Source organism: Alosa pseudoharengus, unplaced genomic scaffold, assembly GCF_046254945.1.
Source record: "Alosa pseudoharengus isolate Yale_2024_CS ecotype anadromous, Long Island Sound unplaced genomic scaffold, YU_APseudo_1.1 YU_APseudo_1.1_scf_11, whole genome shotgun sequence".
Taxonomy (NCBI): domain Eukaryota; kingdom Metazoa; phylum Chordata; class Actinopteri; order Clupeiformes; family Clupeidae; genus Alosa; species Alosa pseudoharengus.
Window position 1 is genome coordinate 25,424,890 of NW_027468576.1, and position 13,562 is coordinate 25,438,451.

Below are 13,562 nucleotides of genomic sequence, written 5' to 3' on the forward strand. Positions count from 1 at the left end.
GAATATGATCAAAAAAATATTGCCAACGGCAGCTTTAATAATCCACCAATCTGTCTGATCTGAACACAAGAAAAAAGGGTTCCAGGAACAGCAAAAATCCCTCTGGTGGAAAGGGGCTATGCATGTCTCTGTGGCATGTTCCAAGTAGCTTACATAAAAGATACATAAAATCTACATATTGATAAACAGTAGCTTACATAAAAGATACATAAAATCTACATATTGATAAACGTAACACACTGCAAAGAGTTCGAATCAGATAACAACAACTTGCCCAATAAACAAAGAAATAAAGTAATCTACGTTTAAAAAAATGTATCAGAGTAGCAACAGAGCGTAAGAACAAAGTGACTTCACGGAAGGACACTGAGCTCCAGCGATAATGCGTGGCACTTCCAAACTTGAAAAGGCGTAGGCCTATTAGGTAGAGGCGGGGCGTGACAGTCATGTTTCGTCAGAAATGACGAGATTTTTGTATCTAACCCTCATGAACATTCTGAGTAAGTAACAACTGCGGCGAAGCGATCTAAAGTTCGCAACATTTCCTCACTAGCGTACTCAGGGTGACTGCGCGCATGTTTGCTCTTTAGTTTGCAGCTCTATAGACATGCGCATATCGGGCTTGGGGTGGTCGCTCACGAACACGTCCTCGTTTTCAAAGCATCCCCAGCTGCAACAGGAGGAAAAAAAGGCGAGATGCAGTAAAAGTTTCCAGGGCTTTAACGAGGGAAAGTAAAGGAATCGCAGAAATGTGTGAAAAGGAGTATTCATTGTAAATCACGATTTCGGTTTTCATTTTCAAAAGACAGAGATAAGCATGATTACATAGCATCTGCCTGTTTCAGAGAACGGAAAAGAAACAAAAGTTTGGAGAGTTTAGGGTAGCCTAAGTATGGCGCGAGAGGTTGAAGAGACCGAAGTCAAAGGTTCTAAAGTTAAGAAGCAGAAGAGACGGAAAAGCAAGAAAGAAGGCAAAACCAGGACTGTACACGCAAATTTACTTTATGATAATGCCAAAGGAGAAGATAACCCTAACAGACACTATGCAAACAACAAGATTAAAACAACCAAATATACGCTGCTCTCGTTCTTGCCGAAAAACCTTTTCGAACAGTTCCACCGATTTGCCAACGTGTATTTTGTTTTCATAGCTTTATTGAATTTTGTGCCGGTGGTAAATGCCTTTCAGCCAGAGTTAGCGCTGGCCCCAGTCGTTTTTATTTTGTCTGTTACTGCAATTAAGGATCTATGGGAGGATTACAGGAGACACCGCTCAGATAAAGAAATAAATCATATGGACTGTCTTGTCTATAGCAGGTACGTAGGCTATTCACTGTGTATCATTTCACATCACACATGCTACAAGTGGCAACATCGGCTATCATGTAACGGTGTAGGCTAAATGTCCATGTTTTGTTGTTTGTTGCATCCACAATCTGTAAGGTACGGTGGCTAGTTATATTGTATATAGCAGAGTAGTGGTGTGTGTCCAGCATTTTAGCATGCTAGCTTCTGTGAAAGTCATACCTTTCAGCCCGTGTGAGTTGGTTTTACGTGGCTTTTCGGCCTGGCAGGATATTTACCCTTCATCAACTTGTTCCTGTAAGAAGATTCTCATCAATGGCTCCGTAATACTTTTTCAGTCACACTACTAAGACTCGAAAACATCTGTATTAATTGTCTCTACCGTTTGATTCTATAAATGCATTGCTTAGTCTTTTGTCTGTAAATGAAAAAATAAAATAAAATAAAAATAATGTAGGTTAGTGTCAATGAAATATTAGTCTACAGGAAACCACATGTTAAAATGCTTCGCAGGCCAAAGATTTAGGTATAGGCCTATGCAGTCTGTGCATGTGCAAGAGAAAGCTTAAATTGTGTAGACTATAACAGTCTTTCATTGAAGAGTACAACTAACAGGGCTGACAATGCACGTTGTGGTTTTAAAAAGGTTTAGTCCTGTTTGAACATAGGGCAAAATCACACATCAGTCAAGTCTCAGTTTTCATGCAACCTCAGCTACTACCTAGAAATGGAAGAGGAGCATTGTCACATGACTTACTGGATCACTTGATCCAGTGTTTTGCCAAAATGTCTACAGTTGCAGCTTATTTTGCAGCATGAAACACAGATAAACTGAGCGAAGAACTGAAGTTATTTCCTCATAACTACTGTAGTCATTGTGCATAGCACGGATGTTCTCAGCAAAGGAGACAAACTTTCCTTTGACAATCAAACAGACTGAATGCATTTAGGAAAATGGCAGATGACTTTAGCAAAAATGTCATGCTCAATGATTTTGTTTTGTACCATTTTGGGCCCTTGTGGGTGATCATCTTTGTTGTTTACATTAAGGTGAGAAACAGAGTGGTCTTGCAGGAAAGTTATGGGTTATGGTAAGGTAAGGATCGCAATGATTCTTAAGGCCACGTCGTATTTCTTGACATTCTGAAAAGACAGAACTTATACATTGACTACCTAGACAGCAGTTAGAGAAATATCCTCAATTTCCCAAACGTAGAGGATCTGCAGGTGTTTATAAAAAAAAATCTATTTTAAGTCTGGTATAATAATAAATAAATAAATAATCTATGGCAGGTTGTTTTTTGTGTCAACTAAAGGAAATTACTATTTTGGGTTCTCTTGAAAGTTTGGGACTCTGACGTGGGCACCAAGCTCCACAGCAGAGCACAGGGGCCGTACAGCATTCATGAAAAGCCGCACTGTGAGTCCTGCATAGCCATGGACTCATGGAAATCAAAAGGTGCTGTGTGTTTCAAGAATCCACATTCTGGGCTGGCCATGCACAAATGCTGTTCTCAAGGTTGCACATAATTTGATTTATTGTGGAGTGACTTCTGCTGTCAATATTGTGCAAAACACCCTTTTCACAGGCCTTTCAATTCTCCATGGTGGAATAAAATGAAAAATCTAAAAGAGTTTGTTTTCAATTGTAAATAATACATTGGAGAAATCATCAATGCTAACTTATTGCACACTAATTAGGGAATACACTTGCTGAAACTTCACATTTAAAAAAAAATGTGTCTTGGCTGTCTTGGCTTGCACAGATATTTATCTAGTATAACTCAACATGTTAGGCCCAGTGCCCTCCTCCAAAAAGGCTAGGGTTAGGCATGGGTGGCCTGGAAGGCGACGTTGGGGGCTTAAAACACCATTGAGCATTTTGATAGTGCATCAAACTACACTGCTGGCAAGCGCTTAGGCTTTTAAATGGGTTGGTGTTTGATCTTAAAGGCCTGTCAATGGTATTTAACATGCTTCAGCACAGTATTCAGCCTAATTCTACCTAGTGATGCTTGGCATCAGTATTGATTTACGGCTACTTGGAAACAGCCTTTAGTGCTTGGTAAAGTATACATTATAAGCAACCATTTGCATGGTTTTACTAGCCATTACTACAATACATTATCATGGGGCCTTTTTGACTAAAAGTTCTCTTTAAATTAATCGAGGGCAAGGACTCAGCTCCACAGTATTCTTTTTGTTATAGGTCAGGACACACCTGACAAATATGAGTAGGGTCCTTGCAGGAGCACTCGTAAATGCCTTAAGTGTTTTACTTTCGGTAGTTAATATAAGCTATTTCTGCCTACAAACAGGATGTTGGCCTGATAAAAAGTCCCCTTTTCCATTTGTGATCTGTCATGTCTTCCAAAGCTGAAACGAAAGCATAGAGTACCATATAGGGTGGAGGCTTAAAATTACTTAGAATTCTGCTCAAACTATTGCAAAACCACAAACGCAATCTTGTTTCCCTTGCAATGATATGCACTGTTGTGTTATTCACAAAAATTGTACCACTGATCGGATTTGTCACGTTCTTCTGTTTTCCTATGTTTGGATAAAGATGGTGTTGTTGGTATTTATATTATCAGCTAATATGCTACCTTTCAAATATTTCATAATTTCCTGTAGGGGATTTTATTTGCTTCCCTCTTCAAAGACAGAGTCGTCATAAAGTGTCTGTCTCCTTATTTCCATTATAGTGAATCACTCCCACATTCGTTCCTATAAGTGATGAGCACCATTAATCATTTTAATACACTCAATCTAAAGACAACTATTGACAGGACATAATTTGCCGTAAGAGGTGTAACAGCAGGGGAGTTTCAGGGTACTCATGGGGAACCAAAAAACTCAATATTACCCTTTTCTCTTTTTGTATATTGCCACTATTGTTTGCAAACTCAAGTGTGTGTTTTGCATATTGTATACATAATATCTATAGTTGTGCTGCTGCTACCTAGTTAGGATACAAATATACACTCTGTTGTCAGCTATTGAACTGTGTGCCATTTATGCAAAATATGTATGTTTTTAAGCCACTACCTGGATGTAGTGATTTTATTTTATTCACAGTATAGTCAGAATAGAAGGAACCTCCACATCACATGTTTGTCCTTCACTGACATGTCCTGAGCGCCAGATTCATACAACAATGTACTATTGAACAGTTTCAGTTTCTTTTTGGTTTTGGGTCTTGTTAAACTAAACCCAGTGATTTATGAACACAGAAAGGTTTATGTACTTGCTTACATATGGAAGTTCTAGAGTAGATCAAATCAACATTGTTGGAAAAGTTTAAATTTCTAAAGGCAAATATGTACAAAAGAGGTAACATAATTTGTAGAAATGGCATCATTAACATTTATTAATTTACAAGATGCATTTATCAAGATCAACTTGAAGCGCTAACTGCACAGGTACACTACACATACATGCAGAGACTATGTTTTTTTTCTTTGGCATCACACACAAAAACATAGTTTTGGTAGCACTATGCTATGGTAGTTATGCTACAATTGTGCAATCACCGATGAGACTGATCGACATTGATTGATATAGTGCTGACTTGGGGGATTTGTGCCCTCACATTCAGTCTATAACTTTTCAAGTGCGGATTTGGCAATGATCTGTGACTCCAGACTCGTCTAGAGAATGGAGATTAAATCTCCTCCAAAAAGAGCCTATGCAACACGAAATGGATCCTGAGCCAAGATGCACAAGGCTGAGGGCTTGGCCAAAAAGAAATGTGTGTCTCCCATGCTCAGGAGTGCGTGTCCCCACCTTTCCTGTTCTTTCCCCCCAGAGAACTCCAAGCCAGCAGGTGTTAATGGGCCTCTATTGTGCTTCTGTGTCTACTGAATACGGCTCCTCTAAGAGCACCGAGAAACAATATCACAACCTTTTTTTAACAGAAAACTGTTTACGAATGGAAATTGTTCCTGGTGGTGTTTGATATCGGCAAGTTGTTTTGCTTGGCCGGAGTTGAGAGAAGAGAGCCAGCGCCGCAAAGGGCCAGAGTGCAGGGAGTTCCTGTGCTCGCTGTGTGTGTCTTGGGCTACTCCTTGACTCCTCACGTTCAACCTGACTCCAAAATGGCAATTAGAGGCCATCCTCAGCCTACGGGCAGAGGGACAAAAAACAAAAATGCACTTTGAGAAACTGCTGTGGGGGATGTTAGTGGACGCTATTCCTTGCTTGTACGATTGTTTGGATACAAGTGGTTAATGACTAAATGTAAATGTAGTGACAGACGTTGCCAAGTTCACTCGGGGGTGTTTGTAAACATCCTAATGGCTTCATTCCCTTAGTAAATCAAAGCCTTTTATTAAGGAGGTTCACCAGTTACTGAGTTAGCTCCCCCAGATTTGAACCATGTACTTGGAGTACCCCAGGTCTAAGGTTCAGGGCAAGATTATAGCCTTTTTTTCTTGCACTGTTCTGTCATTGGAATGTTAATAAGTTCATTTCAGCTTGAGTATAAATAGATTTACAGTACTCATTCCCTGTGTCTCTAATAAATCATAAGGGGGGGGGGGGTGTGAAACATTTCAGGCACACCCTGCTGATAAAGTAGAGCGTTTAGGCAGATGGCAACAAACTCTGATGGACCCAGTTCAGGCATGGTGCTGGTCTCAGCCAGAAAAGGACCAGGTGTATTGCAGAAATATCTGCTTTTAAGCTATCTTGAACTGTAGTTCTGTTTGGGAGTTGGAACATGCCATTGAAGTTTGTTTGGGGAACTAACATGGTTATCATGCAAATTTGCCAATATTGCATTTCTGTACCGCACTTTGAATTGCTTTGGGATGAAAACATTTGCGTAATGGATGTGATGATGCCATTTTAACATAAATCCACAATGACATTCAAAGTAATGTAACACGATATTTGGTATTATATAGCCTTATGTAGATTTGGAGCACTCCATGCAGCAAACAGTTTCTGCTCATGTGATGGATACTGACCTATACATTATAGTGGGCAGTGCATGCCTAGTGTTATCCTTGTTTGACATCAGCCTAATTGTGTCCCTATTTGGATACCAATAACATAAGTCTTCCTTGAATCTATTACTTTTTTACCCTTTGACCTTTAGGTGCCAAAGGAAGTGATTGCTACAGTAGGCTACATGTACATTCTTTCTAAATTAAGTGTTCTGAACTGTATCTAAGATAGTACTAAGTTCAGAAGATCCAAGAAACTTTGAAGATGAATACTTAAAAAAAAAAACGCCACAGTGTTTGGGAATTGTGGTGCCATTTCCCCCCACAGAAGCAGACTGGAAAGGCTCTGTCTTTTAACCCAAATTCAAATCCTGAATTTAGCCTTGAAAAAGATGTTGACCTGACACAGCATGACATGCAGTGAACCAGCGCGGGGGTCACATTTAGAGTAAAGACATCCTCTGGCCTAATGCTCTGGGCGCCGTGTTTACCTTTGTGTGAGGCCAGTTCTGGACATGTTGAAATGAGGGGTTAGCTCCGTGCTCATGGCAAGAGGACTGCCATTAACGTTACATGGGAAAGAGCTGCAGAGAGCTAGAGAGGAAAATGAAGGCATGTGATTATTTGGAGAGTTTGGTCGACTGCTTTTAGTCTTTTTTTCTGAAATGTGTTGTCCATTTGGTTATAAGTGTTTGTTTAAATTGGTTGTAGTGTGCTTTCTCTTTGAAGTATGCAACTTATGGGGATGTGAGTTTTAGGAGTGAATTGAGTACATGAGATTGAAGGCCATTTTGAGCTTTTGTTGAGCATTTACCATCGCAGTAGTGTAAAAGCACTTGAAAACAGTGTTCACCTTGACAGAGAGATTTGTTTGCATGAAAGGTGCACTCATCTGGTATTTTTCAATTTCAAGAGCGTGCATCCATCAACTGAAGTTTATTTGAGGATACCAATCACAAGGGGTTAATGCACTGTGGAGAAATGTTCCCACACACACATTAACCACCATAGTAAAACTATTGTTTGTTTAGAGGGTACTGTCTTTGTTTGTTTGTTTGTTTGTTTGTTTGTTTGTTTGTTTACTTGCTTGTTTGTTTGTTTGTTTGGTATGTTTAGTTTTTGAATGACACATGGGATAATGGGAGTTGTATGATTTATGTTTCCTTGTCTTGTGGGACATGATGTCTTTGCAACCTTGCCAATTGGGCTTGCTCTGTCTCTCCAGAGACCACTGCTTTCTTTTTTTGCCCTCCTTCAAACTGAGTACACTGCACAGGCCATCTCTCTGCTTCAAAGCAGTGGTAAGAATGTTCCCTGTGTGCCCTTTCGACTCTCAAGACGAGCCATGTTTGTGTTTGGTTGGAAGTCATAGTTTCCCCTGTGGAAGGCAGGCGGGCGCGGGAGTGCCCTACTCGAGGTTTGGGAAAGGGCGGGAAAGCGCACACAGGGAAGGCTTGTTCCACACCCAGTTGTACAGCCCTCAGGGCAGCGTGCGCCAAAAGTGTTTGTATTTTTTTTTCTCCTCTTTTCTTCCTCTTTGTCTTCATCTTCTTCTTCGTCTGATGACACACTCAAATTGCTTAATGCCTTTAAGCGAGGCTCCCAGTAGTGCATCGATAGCTTGGTAATGGCAGCCATAACCAAAGAGCAGGATGACAGAAAGTACATTTTAATGGACCTGTCTGCCTGCAAGAGTAACATGGCGCTCATATGTTGACATTTGGTGGAGTGCAGTCCACTCTAGTCATTTGCACTTATGCAGTCATTGATCTTAACATGTTTAATTTTACAGACAGGTGTATATGGTTTTCATTTTTATGAACCATCTAAGTTAGATATTAACTTGCTTTGCGTTTACACAGTAAGATATTAACTTGCTTTGCGTTTTCACTCTTAGAGCCAATACCAAAGTGTGTTTCTATTTGGGAGTCTCACAGAGATGGTTGACTGTTCATATGAAGCTCACTGACTCTTAATATGTGATTTGCTGTCAATGACAAGCATAAATAAAAAGGCTTATTGGGTAATTTATGAGAGAATTAAGGAATATATTAGCTAGTTCCTGTGAAATTATTATAATACCTTAAATTAAACCCCCATAGGCAAATTTAATAGCCTGTAGACAACTTCATTACTATCAACAGCTCATTTAGAAAGCTACATTTCACAGTTCTAGGAATGGATATTGCACATATTATACATTTAATTGTATCATTGTGTAATCTCTAATTTCATTGTTAAAATGTATATTTTTGCACAGGAACCTAGAAAAAGTTGATCATAGAGAAACATCAAAGAATTCTTGTCCTATTCAGTCTTCTAGAGTTGTTTATCTATATTGTGTGTTTGCTTGTTTAGTTATTTTGGGGGCCTTTTTAGAATTTCCACATTTCTTCTATAGTCATAGATGGTAAAATGACATTAAGCTTAAACACCCCTTAATTCCCTTAAATTCCCTAACCCCCTGCTTGACCAGTTGACCAAGTTTCTCAACCTCCCTCATTCCCAGGACTGATAGATGCTACGTGGAGAAGTACTGGAAGGAAGCGCGTGTGGGAGACTTCATCCGGCTGCGCTGCAACGAGATTGTGCCGGCCGACGTGCTGCTGCTCAGCACCAGTGACCCTGACCGCCTGTGCCACATCGAGACGGCGACGCTGGACGGCGAGACCAACCTAAAGCAGCGGCAGGTCATCCGAAGCTTCATTGACCTGGTGAGATTAGGATGTCCCAGGGCCCGACCCTTGTATTCCCATCGTCTTTCTCTGTTTGACACTGCATAATGATACCTTTGCTGACACCTTACTAAAAATCTAAACTTACTTTAGATACAGCTGTGGTCTCAAGAGATCATAGTGCATCATTGCAAATGAGCTCTGTGTTTTAAGATAGACTTGTAACATCATTTCACACTGATAATGGTCACTAACTGGACTAAATGTGTACTAGACCATAAATAAGGTAATCGTGTTAACTGAGTATGCGTTTTCATTTGAAGTGGGGTTTATCTACATGAACGACCTCTGTGAAAGTCACAGTTGGTCAGGCAGTGATGATGACTGAGGGTTTGTGTCTGTAATGGTATAATCAGCTGGTGTGTCTTTGTCTGGTTAGTGAGGTCAAATTCCAGACAAATCACCAAACTGTGACTTCCACCGTGGCTGTCAACATACATTCCAGTGAACGAGTGTGGATGTCATGCATATTGAAGTTATACCAGAGTTTCACAGACTTTTCTTCAAGACTGTTTTATTTAGAGAGTTAGATAATTTTTATCATTAATGTTTTGAAGCAAGTATTGTCTCTATAAATGTATACCAGGATGCATAAATGTGTATTCTCTTGCAGGATTGCGAGTTTGATCCGTTCAAATACAACAGCATTATTGAATGTGAGAAGCCCAACAACGACCTTAACCGATTTCGGGGTTACATGTAAGTCCACCATTAAATCATTAAACTGTTACACCATTAAACAAATTCTTTACCCTTTGCTTTTTTACCCAGTGAGGTCACTTAGTCAGGATAAAGGCAACATTTAACCTCCATGTGCACTCGAATGCAAGAGCTCCCTGGGAAATGTACTTTTGCAGCATGTAAATAATGCTATTTCCCCTATCATAAATCATCCTTGCTAATATGGTCCGATTGCTTCTCTCTGCAGCGCCAAAAGTGGTTAAAACCTCATTAGGGAGTAAAACCCAAGTTAGCGGATGAATGGGTATTTGTGACCCACAAACCGGAGATTAATAAAGTTCTTCGCAGTGGCACTTTGCATTTCTCTTACACTAGCATTATTCAGATGACTTTTCAACCCTATTAGAATGTCTAATTGCCCTGCCAAGCTGTTGCCGGAGCATTTAACAAAGTAACCCATCTTGTTTTAATCACTTTGAAGTGCTCTGTCTCCCACCGAACGTACAGTGTGCTGAGATGATGGTTTTTGATGAATGTATGTTTATCCAGACTGGGATGACTGGGCTCATATGCCGAGTGCTCAGACAAACAAAAAGACAGAAGTTAAGCTGAAAGTGCACATAGGAGTAAACTATGATAACGATACAAGAATGTTTCCAGCTGATTGTTTAAATTTAACATACTGTGTTTTTTGGGGGTATCTGACATTTCTGTTCCTTCAGTAGTGTTCTATCTGAAAAGATACACAGATGTTTAAAATCTGGATCACATTATAAACATCGGCTGTCTGTTTCTATTTTGTATGTCCGGTCTTCTCTCCCTTTGTCCAAATACAGAATGACCACAAGTCCTGTGCTTGTTGAGGATGTTACAGCAACTCCTCTGAGCTGATAGAAAGAAGGTCTCCCATGTGAGATAAAGAGAGAGAGAGAGAGAGAGAGAGAGAGAGAGAGAGAGAGGGCGGGCCGAGGTCCTGCATTAATGGTGCAGGGTGGAGGGGGCACAGCGTCAGCTGACGGGATCTCCAATTATTATGACATTTATTCCCCCCACTCTGAAAGAGAGCAGATGCTAACGGCCTCCCGCCACTGTCTGGTTGCTGAGATACGGCAGCGCGTGGCCACGAGGCAGTCGGAGGTAGAGAAGATGATGAGGGAGTGTACAAAAGAGACAGAGAAGAACAGTCTGTGTGTGTGTGTGTGTGTGTGTATTGTGTGATGGAAAAATGTGTGTGTGTGTGTGTGTGTGTGTGTAAGGATACCTTTGTGTAGAAAGGAAAGAGGTTTCTTATGTCAAGGTCAGCAGCATTAAGTGTAATCTCCCTCCCATGCTGTCTGCTTCAGCCACAGAGATCACAGCTCTGCCCCTGACTATGATCCTTTTCCAATTGATATTGCAGGGTTGGAATAGAAGTACAACAACCATGTATGTTACTGCAACCTCTCACTGTAAAAAACAAGTCATGTCAACTTTAGACTTACCAAACAGGCTTAACAAAAACTTCAACACTTGGATCATTATAGAAGAATTAACCTAATCTTTTGATGGTCAATATGGTCAACATTTTATTTATTGTCATGAACGCGGTGATAAAAACCACCCAATGCCCTTGAAAATCGCCAAGATCAGGCACAAGCATCAATCTCAGCAAAGAGTTGCAAGCTGTTAATGTACCAAAGATGTAATCCTAAGATTAGGAGTGATGTTAAAAGGTTATTTTTCACCCATCGTGGGTGCTTAGCCATCAGTGTTCATTCAGCACATTGCAGTTGACATTGTTCCTCTCTTTATCAAGCTTAACCCAGAAAGCCCTTTGAACTTAGCCAGTGATTTGCTGTTTAAAGTACCCCCATATCCAAGAGCTTAATTTAAGAACTTCCACAGCCACATCATTGTCTTTACACTCTGAGCATATTAACAGGGATCTTATTTCTTAACTTGGATCTCATTGTTGGTAGAAAGGTGGGTTTTTTTTTGCTCAAAGGGTTCAGAATCTGCCCTTTAGGTTCTTTTAGTTTTAAAAGGGCAGCGCTGTGCTGTGTGATCAGATGCTTTGTAAGCGATTTGAGGAGAACAATGAGTAAATTAACTTCTAAATTCTATATTCCCAGGTGACCCTTACTATCGGTAAATGTGTAGCTCAAGTAATTCATTCATAATGGGGTTTTTTTGTTTGTTTTTTGTCTAACAGAGTCCATCGCAGTGGCCGGAGGGATGGTCTTTACAAAGAGAACCTGCTACTCAGGGGCTGCACCGTCCGTAACACAGAGGAGGCTGTTGGGATTGTCATCTATGCAGGTATGTTGACCTCTGATCTTGCTTTTGTACTTAACCTTTAACCTCTGTGAGCTGATATGACAGACGCGTTTCTTTTGGCGGTATGGGTGTTCAGGTCATGAGACGAAAGCCATGCTGAATAACAATGGGCCGCGCTACAAGCGCAGCAAGCTGGAGCGTCAGATGAACGTGGATGTGTTCTGGTGTGTCATCATCCTGCTCATCATGTGCCTCTTCACTGCCATAGGTATGTTGTGGTCTCGTGAGCAGATTATAAATGGGCCAAACGGCAATGAAAATTGGCCTCTACTTGGATCCACTCAGGCACAAACTCTTCCGATACTTCGTCCTAGTTTACTTGATGATGACCTTGCCTGACTGTTGTTTCAGGTCATGGGCTTTGGTTGTTTCAATATGGAGATAAGCGCCCCGTTTTTGATGTGCCCAGCCCTGATGGAATGGACTTATCACCTGTGCTGTCAGCCATTTATCTGTTCCTCACAATGATTATCGTGTTCCAGGTAAGGCACAAAGCTCCATGTAGTCCCATAAATATCCTTAACAGGACAGAGTTATAGCAGACCCAGGACATATGGATCAGGGAAACCATGCCTTAGCCTTCAATGTCCTCTACCCAGCCTTCACAGTTTATTACTGTGAATCAACTAACACCTCACCTTGCTTTATGCCACCTCTCATCTGAACCCTCTCCGTTTCAGGTGCTGATCCCAATCTCCCTTTTCGTGTCTATCGAGATTGTCAAAATTTGCCAGGTGTACTTCATACACCAGGACATGGATCTGTATGACGAGGAGACCGATTCTCACCTGCAGTGCAGGGCTTTGAACATCACAGAGGACCTGGGCCAGATGCAGTACATCTTTTCTGACAAAACCGGCACGCTGACCGAGAACAAGATGGTGTTTCGACGTTGCACTGTGGCTGGAGTGGAGTACTCCCATGATGCTAATGGTAAAAGCCACCAGCCTCCCCCTTATCAAACTCTAATGAATCATTTAGGACTAGATCAATTGGCGTGAGTTGATATTGAAATCTTTGACATGCATGTGTGTTTCTCCCTGTCCTGCAGCAAAAAGGCTGGCCATGTATCAGGAGGTGGATTCGGAGGAAGAGGATTGCACTTCCCATGGCGGTACTTTGCCAAGACGTGACAGTGTGACAAGCCACCAGAGTGGCAAAGTGGTACTTCGCTCTCAGAGTACCAAATCTCACCGCCGCACAGGAAGTCGCGCCGAGGCCAAGAGAGCCAGCATCCTCTCCAAGCACACCGCCTTCAGCAGCCCCATGGTCAGCCCCACTCTCACTCTTAAGCACCATGTTTCTAGGAGGTCCATCTCAGCACATTACAGCCCCATATAGTCACACTGTGAACATGAGAAAGATGAATGGACTTTAATTGTTAGTAAGATCAACTTTTGGTTAACGACACATGAAAGACTTGTTTAATTTTATAGTGCTTTAGAGTGTGTTGAATATGAAGAACTTGCACTCTTGCAACTTTACCAATATCACACTCTGTATTGTGCAGAATTGTAATATGTACTTTCATAAACCTCTGACATAAGGCTGTAACTAACGATTATTTTTATGCTCA

General features: G+C 41.1%; 1 protein-coding gene across 1 annotated transcript in view; it reads left to right on the forward strand.

The window, feature by feature from the left end:
• Nucleotides 1–671: 671 nt before the first annotated feature.
• Nucleotides 672–13,562, forward strand: part of atp10a (ATPase phospholipid transporting 10A) — a 39,224-nt gene continuing 26,333 nt past the window's right edge. Inside the window, exons 1-8 of the mRNA XM_076278573.1 lie at nucleotides 672–1,317; nucleotides 8,764–8,968; nucleotides 9,603–9,688; nucleotides 11,862–11,968; nucleotides 12,063–12,194; nucleotides 12,338–12,468; nucleotides 12,667–12,919; nucleotides 13,038–13,255. Of these exons, the coding sequence (XP_076134688.1) occupies nucleotides 893–1,317; nucleotides 8,764–8,968; nucleotides 9,603–9,688; nucleotides 11,862–11,968; nucleotides 12,063–12,194; nucleotides 12,338–12,468; nucleotides 12,667–12,919; nucleotides 13,038–13,255 (1,557 nt within the window). The 5' untranslated portion in view covers nucleotides 672–892. The remainder of the gene's footprint in view (nucleotides 1,318–8,763; nucleotides 8,969–9,602; nucleotides 9,689–11,861; nucleotides 11,969–12,062; nucleotides 12,195–12,337; nucleotides 12,469–12,666; nucleotides 12,920–13,037; nucleotides 13,256–13,562) is intronic.